At 30.4% G+C, this 21,958-nt stretch overlaps 3 protein-coding genes across 5 annotated transcripts in view; 1 reads left to right on the plus strand and 2 right to left on the minus strand.

Annotated features, from left to right (window-relative positions):
- The window catches only part of LOC134721786 (something about silencing protein 10-like), a 30,847-nt gene extending 17,626 nt beyond the window's left edge, over positions 1-13,221 (minus strand). The window contains exon 1 of the mRNA XM_063585012.1: positions 13,203-13,221. The gene's annotated coding sequence lies outside the window, so the exon portion shown is untranslated. The remainder of the gene's footprint in view (positions 1-13,202) is intronic.
- LOC134721813 (protein FAM32A-like) lies at positions 1,960-7,599 on the minus strand. Its single transcript, XM_063585053.1, has 4 exons — positions 7,402-7,599; positions 5,184-5,340; positions 4,599-4,652; positions 1,960-3,064 (listed from the first exon to the last, which is right to left on the minus strand). The coding sequence occupies exons 1-4, from the start codon at positions 7,470-7,472 to the stop codon at positions 2,996-2,998; spliced, it is 351 nt and encodes a 116-aa protein (XP_063441123.1). The 5' UTR covers positions 7,473-7,599; the 3' UTR covers positions 1,960-2,995.
- Positions 7,557-21,738, plus strand: LOC134721797 (spermatogenesis-associated protein 6-like). Of its 3 annotated transcripts, none has more exons than XM_063585025.1 (13): positions 7,557-7,713; positions 11,902-12,039; positions 12,807-12,855; positions 13,246-13,418; positions 13,938-14,036; positions 14,264-14,325; positions 15,295-15,451; positions 16,008-16,122; positions 17,262-17,314; positions 17,685-17,745; positions 18,127-18,332; positions 19,978-20,081; positions 21,476-21,738. In XM_063585025.1, the coding sequence occupies exons 1-13, from the start codon at positions 7,666-7,668 to the stop codon at positions 21,621-21,623; spliced, it is 1,413 nt and encodes a 470-aa protein (XP_063441095.1). In that variant the 5' UTR covers positions 7,557-7,665; the 3' UTR covers positions 21,624-21,738. The 3 variants fall into 3 exon arrangements, with proteins under 3 accessions (XP_063441095.1, XP_063441111.1, XP_063441104.1); XM_063585041.1 differs by having other exon boundaries at positions 19,978-20,127; positions 21,476-21,735; XM_063585034.1 differs by having other exon boundaries at positions 15,373-15,451; positions 21,476-21,729.
- The last annotated feature ends 220 nt before the right edge of the window (positions 21,739-21,958 follow it).

Below are 21,958 nucleotides of genomic sequence, written 5' to 3' on the forward strand. Positions count from 1 at the left end.
ATATTCATATTCCACAAAAGCAAATTACACTGTTCCTAGTTACTGTAAGTCTATTAATGCAAAAAACAGAAACGGTGAGTATTGCAATAGTAAACTGTCACATTATAGATCTTTATGCAAATGTTTTCAAAATCGCAATTATTAAACTTGACTTTTGTCCATTCTTGATTAATTGCAATTATGAATGAATGCAATAATGTCTGAATTTACAGTAGTTTTCAGAACATAGCATCAGGCTAAACAATCAAATCCAGTAAGTCATAAAAGTTTCTTAAAAATGTGTCAAGAACTGTTCAAGTGGGATTGCTTACAAAAGCGTGTGGAATGACAGTCATATAATTTCCCAAATTTCTATGTCCCCCAACTCATTGCACAGGGTCACCAAACAGGTACATGTAGATCTTTAATGCATTACAAGTCCAAATACGAATCCTTTAAACAAGTTCAATGATGGTGAAAAACTTATTTACCCTCCCATTCAGAATAGCTGTCAATTATATAAATAGATTCATCATGTAAAATACTGAAACACATTATTAAAGTAGATATAGTTCTTGATGATTTTTTTTATTTTGTAATACTTGTTCATTCAAGTAAGAATTTTGTGTAATAAAAGTAATTTAAACCTAGAAATATCAGCATTGAGGCAAATATCTGAAATTACACTGAAGAACATTTAGAATAACAATGCCTTTGACAAAGAGATATGTTTCTACTTTATAATTAAATTGTATAATGGAAATGTTTTGAAGTTAAAATTGTAATAATTTTACATGTTAGCTATACAAAATATCTGAAGTCAATTAACCATGATTGAAAGTGGAAATGAGCTATACCAATACATGTATTTATAAAACAGCATACCTAATATCATTGACTTACCATAAGTAGATCCACTTAAATTGACACAACACTGACAAAACTGACAGAAACAGATCGCTTAATGATGTACTTAGGCATGTTAGGTGAAATTAGAATCATATTCAAAACAGTGTGGCTGTGGCCATTGATTGACGTCCTTAATTCATCCAATGACTGGGACAGATTATGTGAATGTTTGGCTGTAACGACACTGCTCACTACTTACTTATCATAGAATTTAAAGTGTAGGGTCACCAAAGGTTCTTAACGCCTTTAATAATGAAATAATCCGAAAAAATAATCAGGAATAACCTTTATGTTTTGATTTATATTATTGATATAAATCATAACATCGTGTTATTCATGATTAATTTTTTGATTTACTTTATTAAGGTATTGAGAACCTTTGGTAACCCCACAGTTTAAGTGTCTTTAACAAGTACATAGTGAGCAGTGGTTGTTACAGACAAACGTTCACAGAATCTGTCTCAGTCAATGGGATAATTTAGGACGTCAATCAATGGCCACAGCCACACTGTTTTGCATATGATTCTAAATAAATCAAGAATCTAAAATTAACACTATAAGCTGCAAGAGCATTGGTTAACAATCAAAATAGGCAAAAAATATTGATAGGTCATGGAGCTCCTTTTCGAGATATTTGATATCTAAAATATGGAGGGAAAAGGATGACTCTGACTTTTACCTTTGTTTCATTTTGCATTGGTATTTTTTGGGTCTCAAATCAAAAGAAAGATAATCAATAATTTGCTATAATTTTGGTAAATGACCTAATATGAGCTATCAAATCTTGTATGAACAAAAAATGGGTGTTATGGGGCAAAATAGTTTATGTTGTATTGTATGGAGAAAAAGAAACAAAGAGTCCAAACAAGTGGCACAAATGCAAAAACCTCACCTAAAACTATTTCAAAGCAAAAAAATACAAACTACCAGTAACCCTTGGTTGATAATTGATAATCCACCATAACACCCAGACGGCAAGGTTATAAAAATTAACAAGGCATGTAAACGTGTATTCCAGGATCATGAATGAAATCATCTACAGATTGCAGCCATATAAAGTAAACATTATAATTCTGTCATCTTTATTGCAACAAAACATTCAGTTTCTGTGTTGGAAACATGACAAAATAGAAAGTTAAAAAATAACAATTAAAAATGATAAAAGTCAAAACTAAGATAATGATGTTTCAAGTTCAGTGGTATAACACTATAAATGAGTAGACATGATAATTTTTTTTTTAGATGCATTACATATAAACACATTCACAGAATTCACATCCAAGATGAAAAATTAAAATAGCAATATTTTTATGTGTGTATTCAAAAGTTCAAACATTGATATTTTTTTTTCAATATGTATGCAGAGAAAGCATTACCACAGATTTAAACGTGAATAAACAATATTTTTTTTTAAAGAAGTGGCTTAAAAATGTAATTTAATTTTGAAAAAATTATATGTACGATATCTGCCAAAATCTTTAAGCAACATAAAAGTAATGAAGTCTTGTCTTGTTATAAAAACTATAAATACACCAAACACGGCGACGTCACTGTTATTAAATAGCATATGTGATCAACCAATATAATGCATATACTCTGGTTGTACCCATATTTGTGTTCATGGATTCCAAATATTATGGATTGAGAAAAATTTGTAGTTTATATTGGAAACAATTTTGACAGGATAATCCTAAATGAGATTTTTTATAAATTATATCTATGTTTCACTTATGCTCTGACATGGAATCAATAACTATTTGCACTTCAGAAATAATAATGAATAAATCCTGTAAAATCGAAAATACATATACAGTTTTTGCTAACTCAGTTTTCATTTCACAAACATTTTAATATTACTGTTATATGATGTGTTCATTTCTTTATAACAATGAATTATAGATGTGCTTTACATACATTATACAAATAAAATATGTTTTCAATTCAAACAGATCATCACATTTCAAACACTTATTACAATAAGTGTTTACAGTATCTTTCCTGGTCATCACAATCAGGACATGGTCACTAAAATACTTTCCTTAGAAAAATACCCACAAGTTCCACATTTAAGATGGTTGCATTTAACATTTACAAATATTTTCATGAATCACTTTGTCCAGCTGACCTTTGGAATGTCAAAATGTTCTGTGAGATTATCCAAGTGTTTATTAAAATCCTGAAAGATCAAAAGTACATGTACAGTTTGAGCTATCATCTAAACAATTGGCAATCTAAAGTACATGTATACAAGATACATGTATATTGAAGATAAAATAGTAATAATTACATGAAAAACTAGAATAACAAGTTGTGCCAAAGTTTCACGAAAATTTGTGGAAGTATTTAAAGTGGTTCTCATTGTGGTCTAAGAGTGACACGGGATTGCTGATTTTTTGTAAGCGTAACCTGTGAAAGTTAAATTATTGTGCTGTGAAAACAGGAAATGAAGTCTAGTGGGACACAGGAAATTACGAAAAATTTGTAAGGGTTCCGCGGAACCGAGTGTCTCGCGGAACCCAGTGTCTCGCCTACTTTTGCTGTTTATCACACACTCAACAAATATAATGATGAAAAAAATATTCCTCTCGATACTGTCTTTTGATTGTCAGAAGCTTCTGTCCAAGTTTGTTAAAAATCAAGGATAGTTTAAAAATCTTTAAAATGTTTTAAAAACACTTTAACTGCGGACTGTAATGTATGTAATGTTAACTGGAAGAAAAATTAAGTCCATTTATAAGTAAAATACAGAAAAATTGGAATTTTATTTTTACAAAATTCACATCTGGATACTATCTCATGAACATAAACAAGCTTCTGTCCAAATTTGGTACAAATCAAAGATAGTTTAGGAAAGTTATTTAAATTTTAAAAACTTTAACCACAGAGTGAATGTAATGTTTCCTGGCAGAAAAAACTATGTCCATTTATAAGTAAAATACCGAAATATTGGAATTTTCTTTTTACAAATTTTACTTCTGGATACTATCTTCTGATCATAAACAAGCTTCTGTCCAAATTTGGTACAATTCCAGGATATTTTAAGAAAGTTATTAAAAATTTTAAAACTTTAACCACAGAGTGAATGTAATGTTTCCTGGCAGAAAAAAACTAAGTCCATTTATAAGTAAAATACAGAAAAATTGGAATTTTATATTTACAAAATTCACGTCTGGATACTATCTTATGAACATAAATAAGCTTCTGTCCAAGTTTGGTAGAAATCCAGTATAGTTCAAGAAAGTTATTAAAATTTCAAAAACTTTAACCACAGAGTGAATATTTGTTGATGCCGCCGCCGACCGAATGTAGGAACGCTATGTCTAGCATTTTGGACTAAAGTCGAAGGCTTGACAAAAATGAGAATTACTTACATACATGTACATAGTGTAAGCAACATACAGGAATCTGACAAAACAGTAAGCGGGATCCAGAATCACAACCCCCAAATGAGACCCCCTTTGAAATGTTGATGACAGATGGATGAATGGACAACCATATACTGTAATATGTCCAGTACTGAGTAAACCGGCGTATAAACTACTTTATCTTTAACATCAAAGTTACAAATCTTGCTATTCTTCTCTATTACAAATGGACATTGTTAAAGGCTGTAAGGTGACCTATAGCTGCTTTTTCTATGTTATTTAGTTTTCATTGAAAGACGTTTCATGGGCAATCATACCACATTCAAATTGAAAACAAACACATACCATGATTCTTTCCTTGTGTGTTTTACTAGCCTTTTCAATAATCTGTTCAGCTTTCTGTAAAAAGAAAAGGAAATGATAAATTATTCAGTTATATTTATTTTTTTTGCAATATGTTCATTTCTGTATAGATTATACATGTATATTAAATGTTTAAATGTTTAAACATATACATGTATATACATTTACATGTAACATGAACATGAGAAATTGTTTGACAGTAAGTAAGATGTTATTTTAAAAGCTGAGTGACACAGGCCAATTGTGACAATGGTATTGTTTCTATAATTTTTCTAATATGAACTTTAAAGATGTTGTTTCTGTGAATCTACATGGTCAAATAATCTTCAAATTGTACCTTAGATTTAAACAAAGTTGAACTTTGGCAGATTCCAAATTATTGCAGTAGGATGTGCCTAAGTTGACCTTTGATCATGAAAAAATATTACAAAAGGAGCTTTCTTTTGGTAAGTTGGAACATTCTTTCATAATATGACAATCCACTTCATACCCATTTAATATTGAAATTCTAAGAAAAAAAGTATGGAACTGTTCTCAAGTAAGAAATACATGCAAACAAAAATATACCCTTTCTTCTCTAGCCTTTTCAAATGCTATTTCTGCTCTTGTACGTTTATCCACTATTATTTGTGATGTAGATTCTCCTTCATTTGTCTTTTTGGCATTAGAAATTTGCTCAAACATCTTCTGAGCATCTTTCTCTTTGTCCCTTTTCTTCTTTTTCCTGAAAGAACAAAATCACTTACATATATAAATTTGATGAGCCAATTGAATGCAATGAATAATTTCCACAGTGAGTGTAAAAGTATACTAGTACATTTTGTACTTTCCTGTTGAGTGTATACGTACATAATTTTAATGATGAGTGTAGATGTACAGAAGTTACATGCTGAGTGTAAAAGTACAGAATTTTCATAATAAATGTACTAGCTAGTCCATGCACAGAACTGCAATGTTTCACGTAAACAAATACAGAACGTCTTTAATTGACAATAAAAAATATATTTGATTTTATATGTAACCAAATCCTCATATCATATGACAGTGACGTTTAATATAAATTTTTATAAAACTTAATATTGTGACTGATCAATGGGAGAATAAACAACCTAGGGACGAAACGACTATGGCCCAAAGTTAGGACGGAACCACCAAATACCGTTTTTGTTCTAGGGAAATGTTATCAAATCTGCTGATATCTCTTCGGTTTGTCTGATCCCGCCGAGCAGCCCGGTGGTTCTCTCCGAGTACTTCAGAGTACTTCCGAGTACTCCACCATAATAACAGACTTTGCCCAGTGTCCTTACACTGTAAAATGTATATAATTTGAAAGTACAATGACCAATTTGTAGCTAATGTTCCCGTCTATTGGATAGAAAATACCGTGGCAGATTTGCATTGTTGTATCCTTTGAATAGACTCTTTTTTAAACTTTTACTGATAATTATTGAATTTAATTTTCAATCATTCCAAATTAATTTTTCATGAATTAAATTTAGCAGTTAATCAAAATGATTTCCAAAATGAAATTCTTACTTTTTATAAATAACAAGTTACAATGAAATGTAACTGTTTCCTGTTCCCGAATTTTTCCGCCAAAAAGCACATGGCTTTCAACAATTGTAAACAAAGCATTCAATGTGTGTGATCATGGATTACAGCATTAAGGTTCATCATAACAAACGGACAAATATGGCTGTATTTACATACCAAAAATTACTCTGAGTACAGACTTACCTGTAAAGTTGGAAAAGTTTTAATGCCTAGCATCCACTAGATATAATAAAGTTAAATGCATTTTTTGTTTCAGAAAGATAAAATCTCTTTTGGATTTTGATGGGCATTTTTTTTCCTTCATGCAAAAGGTGTGAAAAATGACTAAGTTGTGGTACAACTATGAGATGCTCCCTCAGGTAAAAAACCAGGTTTGTATTGTTTTCACTGTCATTTATTAACATGACACCAGGTATCTTCACAACTATAGGTGAGTTAAAGAGTTTAACTGAGTCAGTGAGTGGACAGTATCAAAGTAATTCAGGTGTTTGTTTATTTTTGCATCATCTGCGGAAAGGAAAAAAATGCCCATCAAAAACCAAGAAAGATTTTATCTTTCTTAAGCACAAAATGCATTTAACTTTTATATATCTAGTGGATGCTAGGCATTAAAACTTTCCAAACAGCACAGGTAAGTCTGTACACAGAGTAGTTTTTGAGGTGAAAATACGGCCATATTTGTCCATTTGTTATGATGAACCTTAATTAATTTAATTTGGATATAGGTTTTCATCTTAAGGTACAGTTAAAGCAATGTTTTTACTTTCTTCTGGATCAACTACTTTGAAAGATCAGCTTAAAAAATAAAGCTTTTTAGAAAAACATTCGTATTTTTGTCTATAAAATCCAGTATAAAATTCACAGGCACTTGTTTCTGTCAATATGGGGTTTACTATCAATACCAGTATGTTTTTTTTATACTGGTATTGATAGTAAACCCCATATTGACAGAAACAAGTGCCTGTGATAAAATTCAAGTAATTCAACATTAGTTTTATTAATTTTACAAAAAAAATAGCATAAAATATTCGTAATTTTTAATATATTTTTGATGGTACGAGTTTGCAGTGGTACGACATCCCAGTGGTACGAGTTAACTTTTTTGGTACGAGTTTACTTGCTTCCAACGGAGGGATCTACGTACATACATACATTTTGTACATACATACATCTCAATCAGATGAGTTGCAGTTCTTTTAAAATTTAAAATGATACTAGATACTTCACTTACTTTTTTATAGAATGATCTGAGACACCTTTTAGTTTCAATGAACCTCTTCCAACGTTCTCATATTCGGACATTTCAACCGATATCAACAGTACAACTGAAAATGTCAACACAGGTGCCCGGAAATTGACGATGACTCCGGAAGTCGATTCGGTTATCTCCCTTTATCGTTAAGAACGTTAGGCGTCCCTGACACCGGAGAGACTTGTAGTGGTTGTCACAGTTTTGTCAAGTTTTAGAAGGATAAGACATTGATTAAAAGTGAAAATGCCGAGGAGAGCATTGAGATGTGTTGTTGATCTCAAAATACGAGCGGTAAGATTATATTTAAGCATTTGTCACATTGCATTATGAGCTGCTTGTTGACATTGCATGTTTGGTCATGTTCAGAATTTAACCCGCTGGTGTATTTTGCTAAATAGAACGATTTATTAAAGGTCATTGAAGTAGAAAACATTTTAATATTGTAAATTCAATTGGTGTTATGTATAATGATATATTTGATGAATAAAATAAATTGAATCAATTTGACAGTGAAATTGAAAACCATTTACTATATACTCTATACTGACTATAGTGACATTTACATTTAAGAGTTCTGTATACATTAAATTACATGACTATTTAATGAAAGCTTTTCACCTTAGTTACCAATTCAAAGTATTAAATTGTTATTTGATGTTACTGATGAAATGAATGGAATCTGATGCACTTGTTATTTCATTAAAAATAAAAAATGTATAAAATTTATTTTAATCAAAATCCCCATTTATATTGCAGAGCTTAATATCAAATAGAAATAATTTTGCTACATTCTTCTTTATTTTTGCTGCTATTTAATCATTTTGGTGTGAGAGTAAGAGTTTGAAACTTAATTGCAAAACTCTTATACATTTAATTAAAGACCCCCTAAATACCGATACAATTCTTCTATTGATATTTAATTAAAAGGTAAACACGATTTGACTTTTTAAATGGCCACTTGCTGAATGTAACTAACAAAGAATTCATTGATAAATTCTTTCCACATAGAGACATGTTTTATTTGTACAAATATTTTATCTGAGTCTTTATTGTCAAGGACAATACATTATGTGTTAAACATAGCCAGTTAACTTTCCTTCCAAATATTTCGTGTATTTGTAATTAAATAAGATGCACACCTCGAAATTCCAAAGACTCAGCTTACAACTTACAACATTGACTTAACAAGTTGCTTTCTTTAAAAAAAGAAATGCAATCGTAAACACAAATGCTTGTTTGGCATTATATATATATATATTAGATAATTGTTTAATAAAGATGTATTGTTTTATATTACTTTTGTTGTGCATAAGAATTAGAAACTGACATTGCCTGTTTACCTAATTTAATTCCGGCTTCACATATCAACGTATAGATCCGACGTACGTCTGCCGTGGTAAAAAAAATCATGCAAGCTACCAATACGCTAGTAAATTTGATGCATTCAACCTGTCAATCATATCTGTATCGTGTGCACAACGACCTAAAACGTGTATTTGGTGTGCGTAAAGCGTACCTATGCGTTTCTCCTAGTCTTTCTACATTCTCGACTGCAGCTCTGTCTATATGTGAATGTTTGTCAATAAGTCTGTCACATTCGCCAGTCTGTTTACATGTTTACCAGTCCGTCTATGCCAACTGACTCGTCTACATGTTTACTAGCTTTGAAATAGCTTTCCGTAAGTGCGATTATTTCAGTGATTTGTGTCTATTGTTTTTATGTAAGTGGTTATTGTGCACCTTACCCATATTTTTAGGGACGCGAATTGCAACTGATATTTTACAGTTTTTTTCTTGCGATGTGTTGTCCTTATGGTTTGGTTCATTAGGGAGGGTTGGGTTTATGGCCACCACATTGTTTATGTACCAATGTCCATTCTAAAGCCAGGAACATGTAGTACAGTGGTTGTTGTTCATAATTCATGTCGGTCAAGTTTTTTTCGTAAATTATTTTGTTATCAATACAGCTTTTTAGTTTTGTTTGATTTTTGTTTTTAAATCTAATAGCCGACTAAATAGAGTTTTTTTCATTTTTGGAGGCCGCTCGGTGGCCTTTAAAGACTTACTACCACGTCATTGTAACTCTGGTTGATACTTGTATCATTAGTGCTGGACCATGGTCGATCCTATGCACCTTTGAGGCAGGCGGGATATTTTTGTAGATCTTGTACAGCTGAAACTAATGGGAGTAGTTCATGCACTTCTATGTCTTGTCCCATGTTGCATGGTTGGAGAGGGTGTAATATCTTCTGTAGGTTTGATGAAGTTTCACCCGTATCGGACTTCTCCTAAATGAAAGCTTTGAGGCGACGAGTATTTTTGTATGCAATGTGCCCTTAACGTGTCTAAAACTTATCTGTAGCGTTTTCAACGCTCGTGCAGAGTGTATAATATTTACGTGCAGTTTACAGGTATACGCTTGAGCTGAATGAAATTTTTTATGTTCCATTAAAATTTTCCTGCAGGAAAAGCGTTCACCAGACGCATACCTTTGCTTTTCGACGTACTTCAAACTTATGGAACGCGGGTTTAAATGCTTGCGTAGCGTTCCTCTGGTGAGCAATTAAGTTACGCATACGATGATACGGACTTTGTTAATTTTCTTTTTTGACTGATTATTTTACATTGTCTTTTCGGGGCATTTTATAGCCGACTATGCGGTACGTGCTTTGTCTGTTGTTGAAGGCCGTACGGAGACACATAGTTTGTACTCCTGTGTTATTTTGGTTTCTTGTAGATAGTTGTCTCATTGACACCAAACCCTATCTTCTTTTTTATATTCGACATCTTATCGCCGACCTGGTTAAGTCTGCTAAAAATGCATGCATAATTCATTTTTAGGTTATCAGTCGTAATGAAAGTGGCACATTTAATTCGTAGTTTCATTGCTTGAAGTATCATTTCTTACATCTGCATGGTCAAATGTGTTTTTTTTTAAAACAAATTTTAGATTTAGATTTCAGTCACGGTTATTTCCCCCCTTTTCATATTGAATATCTATACTTATCAGTCGCATTTTAATGACGAAAAGGATTCAGAGGTTATTATGTGACCTCCTGGTTTTTAAAAAAAAGTAAAGAATGTTGCAATATTTAAACAAAGAAAATAACTTTAAATTTGCAATATTAATGAAAATAAATACGGACATAACTTTCATAATTAATTTTAACGTTATTTTCAATAAACGAATCCTCGTTTTTACACCTTTTTGAGGCACGTATTTATGATTCCCATGTCCTTGGTCTATCCTAGACGTAAAATTTCAAAAAGTGCTAATACTTTTTTTAAAGATTTTATTTTTAATTGTTCTCGTTCAAAATATTTTATTTTTTTCATTTTCAATATCTATTTAATTTTATTTTTAATAACCATTTTTTTTTTATTAAAGTTGCAACATTTAAAAAAAAAATGTAATTTAATCATTTGCAAGAAAGACTTCCCTTTAATTTCAGTATAAAAAACATGTACATCTTCACTTAACGTAAAATCTAAAATAAAATGCTACTAAAGCTCTTTCTAAAGATTTTATTTTTAATTATTCTCGTTCAGAATATAAAGCGCATTGTTTACATAAAATCTTATCTCATATCTAGCACAGCTGGTAACATCGTTTGAATAATTAAAATACTACGCATGTAGGTTAATATTAGCAGCTTGTAATCGTGTGCAAGAAAGTATTATATAAATTTCAGAACATACGTAAAATATCTCTATAGCAACTTAAGATGCTAATGCATATTCAACAGATTAGTAAGCTATTGCGCATGCATTTGAAAAGTGGTCATAGCTATTGCGCATGTATTTGAAAGGTGGTCATGGAAAGAACAGAAGTGTTCCGAATAACATCCGGTGTTCCGAAAGACTACATCACTCGTCCAATATATACTGCGTAAACCCTCAGGGGTTTACGCAATTAAGTTATTAAAGCACTATTAATATTACAGTATTTTAAACATGATCACTAATAGACCTAAATTAATAGTGACAATTGTGTAAAAACAAAACAAAAAAATTTGTGGACACTTTATTAATAGAATGTAAGATGGTAAAATTTCACTCCTTTACAGATTATTATGTAGAAAAAATAGCTGTATTATGATAAAATATAGTAAAATATCATAATTCCAATAACTACAGACAACACCATATATACTTGTACAATACCTAATTGAAATGATAGTCTTAAAAAATGGCAATCGATAGAATCCCAACAAAAAGCTGACGGAAAATTCTTTTAAAGGCTTTATACAGTAATAATAGTAAAAGTCCTCCAATGTATTGTTTGTCATAGGTGAGTTTGTTCTTGGCATGTACATGTACCTTAAATCCTTTGTTTTGAGTTTGACCAACAGTTTAGATTTAACTAAAAAATATAAATGGATTAATAAGAATATATATATATATATATATAGTAACAGGACAAGATGGACAAAAATATAAAAACAAGATGTTTACAATATTTTTGGGATAATATTTCAGGTATCAGCACCAGGTGTATGGTTAAGTAGTCGAGAAGATGTTTACCTTAGTATAAGTCTATTTGGACAATACAGAAATACTAACTTAGTACCATCTATATTCCCTCTACTGTTTAAAGAAGATTTTGTATTTGAAAAGGTAAGTGATGGTAGAAAATTTCAGGTATGTGCAATGTACATGTTTTATGATGATGAATAAAATAATAATAAACTGAAATTTATCTGGGTTTTGAAAAAGGTATTTTTGGATTGCTTTTTTTATTTATGAATAATGTTAACCAAAAAAATATTCTGTGTCATTTTGGTCTCTTGTGGAGAGTTGTCTCATACTCCAACTCCCTAAGGCAATGTTGACCATAGATGAATCCCTTTTAGTCATATACTTGTGTCTCTAGCTACCTATACTGGTATAAATATCCTTGATATTTTTTAGCATTTCTGATTTAAGTAAATAAAAAAAAGGCATCAAATACATGATATTGTCATGTTCTATACATAACAGGCTATTATTTGAACTTTGAATTATTTTTAATTATGGAATTTCAATAATTTCTTGTGTTTAAATTTTTTAATAAATTCGATGTTTATTTGGTATGATTATCTTTTGAGGGGTTAATAACACTTTCCATACAATGTATTTTGGTTAGATAGTGTTGTGCGCGGCACAGTACATTCTATTGAAAATTTACTATTTTCATTGTAATAGAAACTGTTGTGCGCAGCACAGAACATTTCAGTACAGAATAAGCATGTAATTTATTAAAAATTTCAATAACAAGAAATCAAGCAAACTCCATAATTAAAAATAATTCCAAGTTCAAATAATAGCCTGTTACATGTAGGCTGTACTAGTACTTGATTTAATACTAAACATTTACCCAGTAAACATTGTGATTACTTTTGTAGACATACTACACAGCTCTAGACCCATCAGATATATCAGACTATTTAGAAGGTAAGTTTGTAAAAAGAATATTTTTTAAAATAAACAAAATCAAAAGACTTTATCTTGACAAGGCAATGTTAAATATGAAGAATATAAGCATTTTTTAATGGAGAACAATGTAATTTTAGTAAATAATGATTCAATGTACAATTACTCTTCTTTACATATATAAATGAATAAAACTGTTCAAACAATCTATTGCCAGTATTGGTAAATATATACTTTATATACTGATTAATCTACAAATTAATTTATGTTTTTGTTTCAAAAAGTTCTATTGTGTCAAAGTAAAAGCCAAAGTTGACAGGTAATTTATATTTTAAATGTCTAATCATCACAGTTTGGGAAGTTTTTACCTTTAAACTTTCTATCAAATGAATTCTTTTTTTGTATTTTCAGATGAATTAGTAATATTTGAACTTCTACAAATGTCAGAGTACTGTGAAGGTGCTGTTAGACTGGCCTCATACTCATGTAATGCTAAGGACTTTCTCTTCCCATATCCATCTCTAGCTCCATGTTATGCTTCCACTGCCAAAGAAATACTTCTTAACAGAACTATTGACTTCCCTGTAAGTATTAACAAGTAACTAAGATCTGCATTTGCATGATCAACTGTTACTACATAGACTATATTGTAGTTGAAAGATACAAACTTCTTTTCACAAAAATAATCTCCTCAATGATTTTTTGTTTAACTTCATATTGTTCTGACAGGTTGGTCATTTTATACGTTAAACTGATAAGCTTATTTTGGATATACTGTGAACAACTGACCAACTTGGAAAAGCACATTAGAAGTGCAATATGCCAATTGTAACACAAAGTATATCAGATAATATGTCATGTATATAAATTATTAACTCAAAACCAAGTTCATGTTTAAGAAGAAGAAAAGATCCTTGTTTTCAAAATTCCAATAGGGAACATACTTTATATAAACCAATTTTTCAAGAAGTTTCGGCCAATTGAAGAAGGCCATTGGCCGAAACGTCTTGAAAAATTGATTTATTTAAACAATTATAAGAAGAAAAGAAGCAACATTATTTTACTTACTATTACATGTATTTATATTTTACTATAATTTTCAGGGAATTTCACCAAAGCTGGAGTTTATAACTGTGACAAACATCAAAGAATCTGTGTCACCTGAGTTGGATGCATTAGATGAGGCTTTACAGGATGCAAGGGTATAACTCAAAATATTTAATGAATGGCTAATATTTATTTTGAATTTATTGAACCATAAAACTAATTTTTGACTCTTCACATTGAATAATCCGCGAATTGAATAAAAAAACTGTAAATAAATAAGGAATCAAACAATTAAAAAAAATCCTTCAATTGGTAAAATCATGTGGAAGCACTTTTAATGTTACAAATTATGATTGTTTTTTTTTCCCTCTCTTTATCACAGAAATCAAGAAGGAGATCTAGATCAAGGTCAAGAAGTAGGCCATCATCCAGAGCATCTATGAGGTTTGTAACAGATGACTGTTGGTGTGCTGGTGAAATGGTTGTTTGCTTGTGCTATTACATGTTGTTTTCATTCAATTTAGAACATTTGACACCAAATTTATTGCTTTATTACAAATTGATAATGTTTATTCATTTAGTGTCTTTCTATTAATTTATGCATAACAGGAAAGAAATTAATTATTCATTTTTAAAGACACCTTTTAACTTTATTAAAACTTTTTAAGTTTGAAATTGAAAAGAAGTGAGTAGGTACCAAAATAACATATTCAGATTACTGTTTGTAGACATAACCATGTGTCCTTGCTTGTATGTAGTGTCAATTTGCTGTGTGTAAGCTAGACATGAGCATCTGTGATTCAAACATTTGAATTAAATTTTTAATTTTAAAATCCCTCTGTTCATATATTAAATCAAATTATGATAAATGCAACAGAGATTCCAAATAAGATTGGCTTAAATTGAATCTCCATTATACATGTATGTGATTTAAAAAATTGTTCAGTCACCTTCAACACAGAGACTTGATTTTACATTGTTTGTATGAATTGTTGTATATTCCACCCTCTGGTTCATAACATGCACAAAGGTGTATATTATCATGCACAGAAGGAGTAAATAGTTTTTAATCCACATAAAGAAATTCCTTTTTTTCAAATTTATATGCACCAGAATATATAAATCACAGATGTACAAATATATCTAATCCTACTAGTTAGCTAACTTGTTTGACTTTGTTAATAGAAAATAATTTAGTGATGGTTACTATTCAACCTTTAACCTCAGTTGTAAAGTTTTATTAACTTGTTTTAGAAGAAGATATATTTTGGTAGCTTTAACATTTTATTTTGTGCTAAAATCCTGAAGCTTTTAAAGGTGAAAAAATATGATAATTGGAAAGTTTTTTTTATGGTGGTGGGTAGAAAAATGCTTAAAGGAAAAATCATATTCACGATCTTTCTTTCCCCATAGGACCTTTGTGCATGTTGAACCAGAGGAGGACTCAAAAAGCTACCACCGGCCAACGGTCTCCTCTGTTTGTCATTCTAGGTCCCCGTCCCCTTTCCTCAGGAGCAAGTCACCAGGTCCAGTTACAGACAATGGAAGACCACCATTTGTTGTCAGACATGTAAGTTGTTTAATCTAAAATGAAAAATACATTTATGAATATGTTTTGGAGGAAAATTTGAGTCAAAGTTTTAGATGCCAGAATGAGATGTGGTATGGTAGCCAATGAGATATTTGACCACCAAAGACCAAAGATGTAATTACCTATAGAACACTCTCTGAGCAAAACCCTTACAGTATATTAAGCTATTAACAGCACTGATATAACAAAATATAAAGTAATTTAGAATGATAATCTGAAGTCCTTTTATATGCTAATAACATAAGATGAAAATCTGTAATGAAGACGGACAGCAATCAACTGCACCCCTGGACTACAGGCCTTTGCCTCTGTATATAGGCACACATGGAATTCAGTTTACAACTTCTTTTGAATTAAATTCACAGCTAGGTAATAAATTGATTACCAAAGCATGTAATTTTAGGGGAAAGTGGATGAAAAAAACTATTCATACTGTTTCACTTTTGTTTGGGGCAATTATTTTGTCATATTTAAAGCATACATCTCTTTATCTACACAAAAAAAAAACAGTTAATATAAATTTCGTTGACAACAGCTGGATAAAAGTTTAATCGGAAGATTACCAGCTGGCTTAGGAAGCTCAGTACTCAAGAAAGGAAAGAAGAAGGGAAAGAGACTCAGTCGACCAACAAGTGCTATGTCTGATACAGGTAAGAGATTAGAAATTGTTTATCTCATATGGATACATTATTGAAATGACGGACAGCATTAAGGACTATTTTAATGTCACTAAAACACTTCACAAGGTCATACTTCTTTCTCTTAATAGACAAAATCTATCTTCTACTATTATAGTGTTTTATGACCCTAACTATACATGAGAGTATTTCACTGTTGGTAAGAATTGAAATTATTCAAGTTAAAAAACAAAGAAGTGCTATACATTTGTATTATGAAAATTAAGATAATGATAATTCTTTTCACATGCAGACATGTAATTATCACATAGATAGTTAGTATTACAAGTAATATTTCTGTTATGACAGCTCTAGGAATAAGGTCTTCTTCCCCAAAGGCTTGCTATGTTATGTCTGAGGATAAGTGTTCCGTGTGTAAGGCTTATCGCAGACATATGGGAAAACGTTACTGGGGACATTCCCCAACATATCATCCCACAGGCATGGTAATAAAAAAGGTATGTCATGTTGGGCATGATGTTTATGAAATATTGCAAAAATAGTTACATGCTTTTTGTTTATTGAATACATGCATGGTCTCTTATAAAGTACAGTGTCACCAGCTTGTTACACATTTCAAGATGTTAGAAAAAGGTGTACAATGCACAAAGTATAACAATTATTTGCATGATTATAGGAAAAAACCTGTCAAATTGTTATATTACAGATTGCATGTTTCTGTTTTTTTATTCAATTTTATTTTGTATAAGTTCAGTTCATCATTTTATCAGTTTAGTAATAGTTAACTCTGTGATCAAAGATTTTCTTATGTTTGAATTATTTACTTTAGGTTATTTCATTTTTGTAAAAAAGAAAAATAAGAGAATGAAAAAATAAATTAAAATTGAAACCATAATCTTGCATTATTTTACAATCGGTACTCTTGTGTTGGCATCACTGTTGCCAAACACTATTTTTGGTGCATGTAACATTTGAATTAACTTTTGAAAAACAATAAAAGTTTTTTTTGGGGTTTTCCATTTGGAGTATTAAGTCAATTTACTTATATAACTAGACTGTAACTTTAATACTTAACTGATGAAATGAATGAAAAATATTAAAGGAACTATTTAAGCATGATTTTAGTTTGTGCATGTTTTTATCGTTTGTAGGGTATTATAGTGACTATAGCCGATATCCACTATCATCTACCGCCAGCTATAAGGTAATACTAATACTAATCTTAGTTTTGATTATTGTCCCAAAAAGAGAACTTCAAATCTTTTGTTGTTGTCATAAGAAGCTGAGACATCCTGAAAAAAATTACAAGATAAATTTGAGCTTCATTTGAACTTTTTTGTATAGGTTTTTATCATGTGAGATTGGTAAGTCAACAAGTTAAGTTTTTATCTGTTGTTGTTAATGTAATCCATCAATAAATGTCAATGGCAAAATAACGTTTCATTCTCATTTAAAAATTGTTGCAATAAATATTCAAATCATGTTTTAAAGAATTTTAAAGAAATCCTTCTTTACCATTTAAATTTATGGAGCTCTTTTTTTCTGAATTTAATAAAAAATAAACCTAATTTCAGAAATATCCTGATGCAGGAGACGATCCATTGTACAAATCTTACGCAGTTAGTGATGATGAAGGTATGTATCCAATGTACTTTGGTTAAGTTGGAGGGATGTGGAAAGGGGGGTGGGGGGTAAACATCCTTTAACATTTACCCATATTTCTTTCATTGAGATAAAGAAGATAGTCAATTATCATTTATTTTCATCTTCATATTTTTTTGTTTCCATGATATAAAAAAAATGAATTTAAAAAGAGTAGAACAAATATATTGCAAGGAGGAATGGTTTGGAATTGATCAAATAGACACTTGGATTTCGTTTACAACAGTATGTTGACCACTAGATGACTTGTTTTTTAGTATTGTTGAAAAACTGGGCCACATATTTATACTTCAAAGCTTTTATTCATACAAAGAATGTTGTTGAACAAACAAAATATTTCTTTTTTTTCCTTAGATTTGGAAGTTGCAGCCTTGACCTCTTCCTTGAACAGAATTCGAGCTCGCTCCAGGTCACCAAGTCCATTTGTCTACAAACCAACATTTAGTAGTCGTTACACCTACAGTCCCTTAACAGCAGCAGAAAGGGTGGACTTAAAAGTTCGTAGTGCATTGAGAAGAAATAGATCTTTAGAAAGACTCAGTATGCTGTCACCAGCACTTGTAAGTGCAATTTATCATGCTATTTGCTATGAATATAATTTTTTGTCATTTCTTGGTTTCTTACATCATTTTGAACAATTGTGAATTCATTTTATTCATTGGATACCAATTTTCGTTGAATCACAAATTCATAATTCAACGAATGACAAATTTTCTATAAGTCTTGTATATGCAGAGACTGGCAAAACCATGAAATCATATATCCACGAAAATGCAAGTTTTCATGAATACACGAAAATTGATACCAATGAAAATAAATGAATTCACACTAAGATCTGTCAGAGTCAGATATTTAACATTTCAAATACTCAAGATGAAATGGATTGTCTTCATGTGTATTTTGAGAATTTGAGTGATTTTTGTAGAAGAAAAAGAAAAAGTACCGGGTAAGACATACATTCACAGGAAGGCCTTATTTGGTATGATTTTTCTTCTGAATTCATTTATTTAATCATCCACCATTTGGGGTTGGGTACACTGCTTGAAAACACAATTTATTACTACCTTAATCTGTTTTGAGGATATTCAACTGTTTTTTTTTTTTTTTCAATTTGACTTGAACACAATTTTTGTTAAGTTAAAGATTGTGGCAGTGTAAATTTTATTAGTTATTTAAAAATGAACCTACCAGAAATTTTAAACAAAAGTACTTTTATGCTTTTCATATATCATGTACATATGCATTTGAAGAAGATTTTAATTTTTGGGGTAAGATAAGGCCTTTCTGATATATAACATGCATGGAATATAAAAATAATATATGCATTTTGGATTTTTTCTCAATCAGTAGTTTTCAATCACTTTAAATAATAAAGTAGTGTAGACTGAAAGTAAGAATTCAAGTTTATATTAAGGTAAACTATTTTGACTGGTGAATATATTTAGTTAAATGCATGTATGATAGAACTCAGGAAGTTACTACAAGGTCAGTGCCTGATGATCTACATGCATTTCAAATGCCCAACATTTTATCTTTAAAATAATATCATATTTTAACTATTTGCATGTGATAGCTTGATATATTACTTCATGGTGGTTGTTGAGCAATGGAGGCAAGCGATACAAATATTAATCACAAATGTAACTTTAATATCCAACACAGCAATTGAAAGATCACAATTAGACACATATAGATATTTTAAGTTTACCTGCTCAATATCACTTGGTAACTGTCATCTTACATTTCTTAAAAAAATGTAAAATGTTTTGAACGCTAAAAACAAACTACATATATGTTACCTGCAATAAAGAGTTTCATCAACAGGTCTAAGGAAGGTTTAAGATTTATTTGTTGTTATCTAGTTATTATCCATTAATGGTTTCTAAATATACAAATCTAAGAGAAATCTCTCCTAAAAATGGGCATATTGGATACTGTCTGATTGACTGTGAATCTTTTACATCTCCTTCTATTCATATGGGATAAAATTGGCTAAATGAGATTTATAAAATTGTGTAAGTCAACTATAATCCTGATGTCTTTTTGGTTATATATGCGGGTGAATCCCTACATCTAATTTTTTTATACATACATATATTTACTGTTTTATGAAACATAGAATATCTTTGATTTTTCATATGGTTAAAGGAATTCTTTTGCAATTATATAAAGTTTTAATTATATCAATGTTTTTGTTTGTTTCAGTCTCTTTCAAGACTTACGCCAACTTATAGACCAAGATATATATCTCCCTTTAGAGATTCTCTAGATGACCTTGCGCTAGATACAACCCTAGCCGAAAGAAGGAGGTATTACAACTATGGTTACTACTACTAGCGTTGCATGACTAGCATGGTACTTGTCAATTTTCTTCTATATCACTAACTTTAGTTCTTTTTGTTATTCTCAGTTTAATAATATCATAGGTGAATATTTCATTAAAGTATTTTCTTGTGACTTGCATTGGCATAGAAATTTAATTGAAAGCAGTGGTTCTAGGGTGGCAGCCCCAATCCCCCCAATTGTTTTATGAACTATTTGTAATCTCATGCTTACTATGCTACACTGGTGTCACACCTACCTGGCTACCCCCACAGACTTGATATTTGCAAGGAATTATATTTATGTTCAATATTTCTAAATGTTTAAGTCTAAGGACAATTTTTATGATCTTAAATTGTATATAGTTCCAGCAGATATTGCTGTTTCTGTTTCTGCTTCTTTATAACTGACAACATTAAAAATGAAAAAAACTGAGAATAACATTATAGTTAATTAACAACATCAAAGTTATGGAAAGGTCTTTATAAAAATATGATACATGAAAAGAAGTATAATACATTTAAATGTTTTGTTATTTAGGTGAAAATATGACCGCCATTTTGGTATATGGTAAATTTATGTTCATTTATTTTGATAGAATTCGATGAATTTGTCTGAAGCATGATAAGAATACTGTAGAATGTATATATGTTTTTGCATTATTGTATATTGGCTGCATATCAGGCTGTTATGGACTTGCATTCATCTGCTGCTTTCAATGATAAAAGAATGAATGCATGCCAAAAATGTTCTTATTTAGAAAAAGAAATCAAATTAAAACACAAGTTTGAGGATCTGCTCACATATCAAAAGCTTTTTATTTATGGACATTATATGTTCATGTGTTCATGCATTTTGTTTGGTTCCTATCTCATTGACAACAGAATTGTTCCTTTTTCTTCCCTTACTTTTTTGTTAGTTTATTGTATAATTGATAACTTAACAAATTATAAAATGTGTGGCTCCAATTTTCTTTATCAGTTGTCCTTTATTCATCCTAAAACTCAAATCGTTGTCTAAAATAGTTTTGATAATAAATCAATTTCCAAAATCTTTAAGCCTCCTAATAGTGAATATAAAGTAATCAATATTTTATTTTTTTATGCCTAACTGCAATAAAGGGGACATCAAATTTTACCTTTGTCTGTATGTCCAGTTCTCTAATTTAGGTTTGCCTCAACCAAATGTTATGAATCTTTTACACAGTGCTTATTACCACAAAAGACAGATCAAATTTAAATTTGGGTTGTGTCACTTTTACCGTTCTTGAGTTATGCCCCTTTAAAATGTCATATGCAAGCGGGAAAATTAGTTGAAAATACATTGGACATATGAATTAAAGATCTTTTATACATAATCATCTTAATATTTGTGTTTTCAGACCTGAAGTTCATTTGGACAATGGTAAATATTGGACAGAGAAGTCAGCTCAGTATTCAGGAACGTCACACAGACAAGTTTTTAATGACACTTTGAGCTCGTCTTACAGTAAATTGTACAGTAACGCTAAGAAGAAAATTGTAGTCTAAATGTTTTTATTATTGAGCTAGTATAAAGTGGTAACATTCCAAAGCTATTTTCTAGATATATTAAAATTCTTATGCTATTTTTAGAATATTTTTCATTTCCTTTTTTCTCTTTATTGCAAAAGGGGGGGGGGGGGGGGAGATTCAGAATGTGAGGGGTAATTTTCAGCATAATTGATAAAATATTTCCAAAATTAGTTGGGGTGGGTTTTTTATTTGAATATATTCTATTATTTATAAGACAAGTGAGGTTTTTCAAAGAAAATGCATAATAGAAAAATAAAAATCATTTCTAAAAATAGCATTTGATTGTTGACAGATTGTTAGACACATATCCT

This window comes from Mytilus trossulus, chromosome 1, assembly GCF_036588685.1.
Source record: "Mytilus trossulus isolate FHL-02 chromosome 1, PNRI_Mtr1.1.1.hap1, whole genome shotgun sequence".
NCBI classification, from domain to species: domain Eukaryota; kingdom Metazoa; phylum Mollusca; class Bivalvia; order Mytilida; family Mytilidae; genus Mytilus; species Mytilus trossulus.

What these genes read in the sequence shown, in the direction of transcription:
- LOC134721813 (XM_063585053.1), bottom strand. Translation starts at nt 7,472, where the DNA reads ATGTCCGAATATGAGAACGTTGGAAGAGGTTCATTGAAACTAAAAGGT. An exon ending in TCAGATCATTCTATAAAAAA is followed by an intron (nt 5,341 to 7,401) that starts GTAAGTGAAGTA and finishes TTGTTCTTTCAG; the next exon opens with GAAAAAGAAGAAAAGGGACA. An exon ending in CACACAAGGAAAGAATCATG is followed by an intron (nt 3,065 to 4,598) that starts GTATGTGTTTGT and finishes TTGATCTTTCAG; the next exon opens with GATTTTAATAAACACTTGGA.
- LOC134721797 (XM_063585025.1), top strand. Translation starts at nt 7,666, where the DNA reads ATGCCGAGGAGAGCATTGAGATGTGTTGTTGATCTCAAAATACGAGCG. An exon ending in AGGCTTTACAGGATGCAAGG is followed by an intron (nt 14,037 to 14,263) that starts GTATAACTCAAA and finishes TCTTTATCACAG; the next exon opens with AAATCAAGAAGGAGATCTAG. An exon ending in TCATCCAGAGCATCTATGAG is followed by an intron (nt 14,326 to 15,294) that starts GTTTGTAACAGA and finishes CTTTCCCCATAG; the next exon opens with GACCTTTGTGCATGTTGAAC.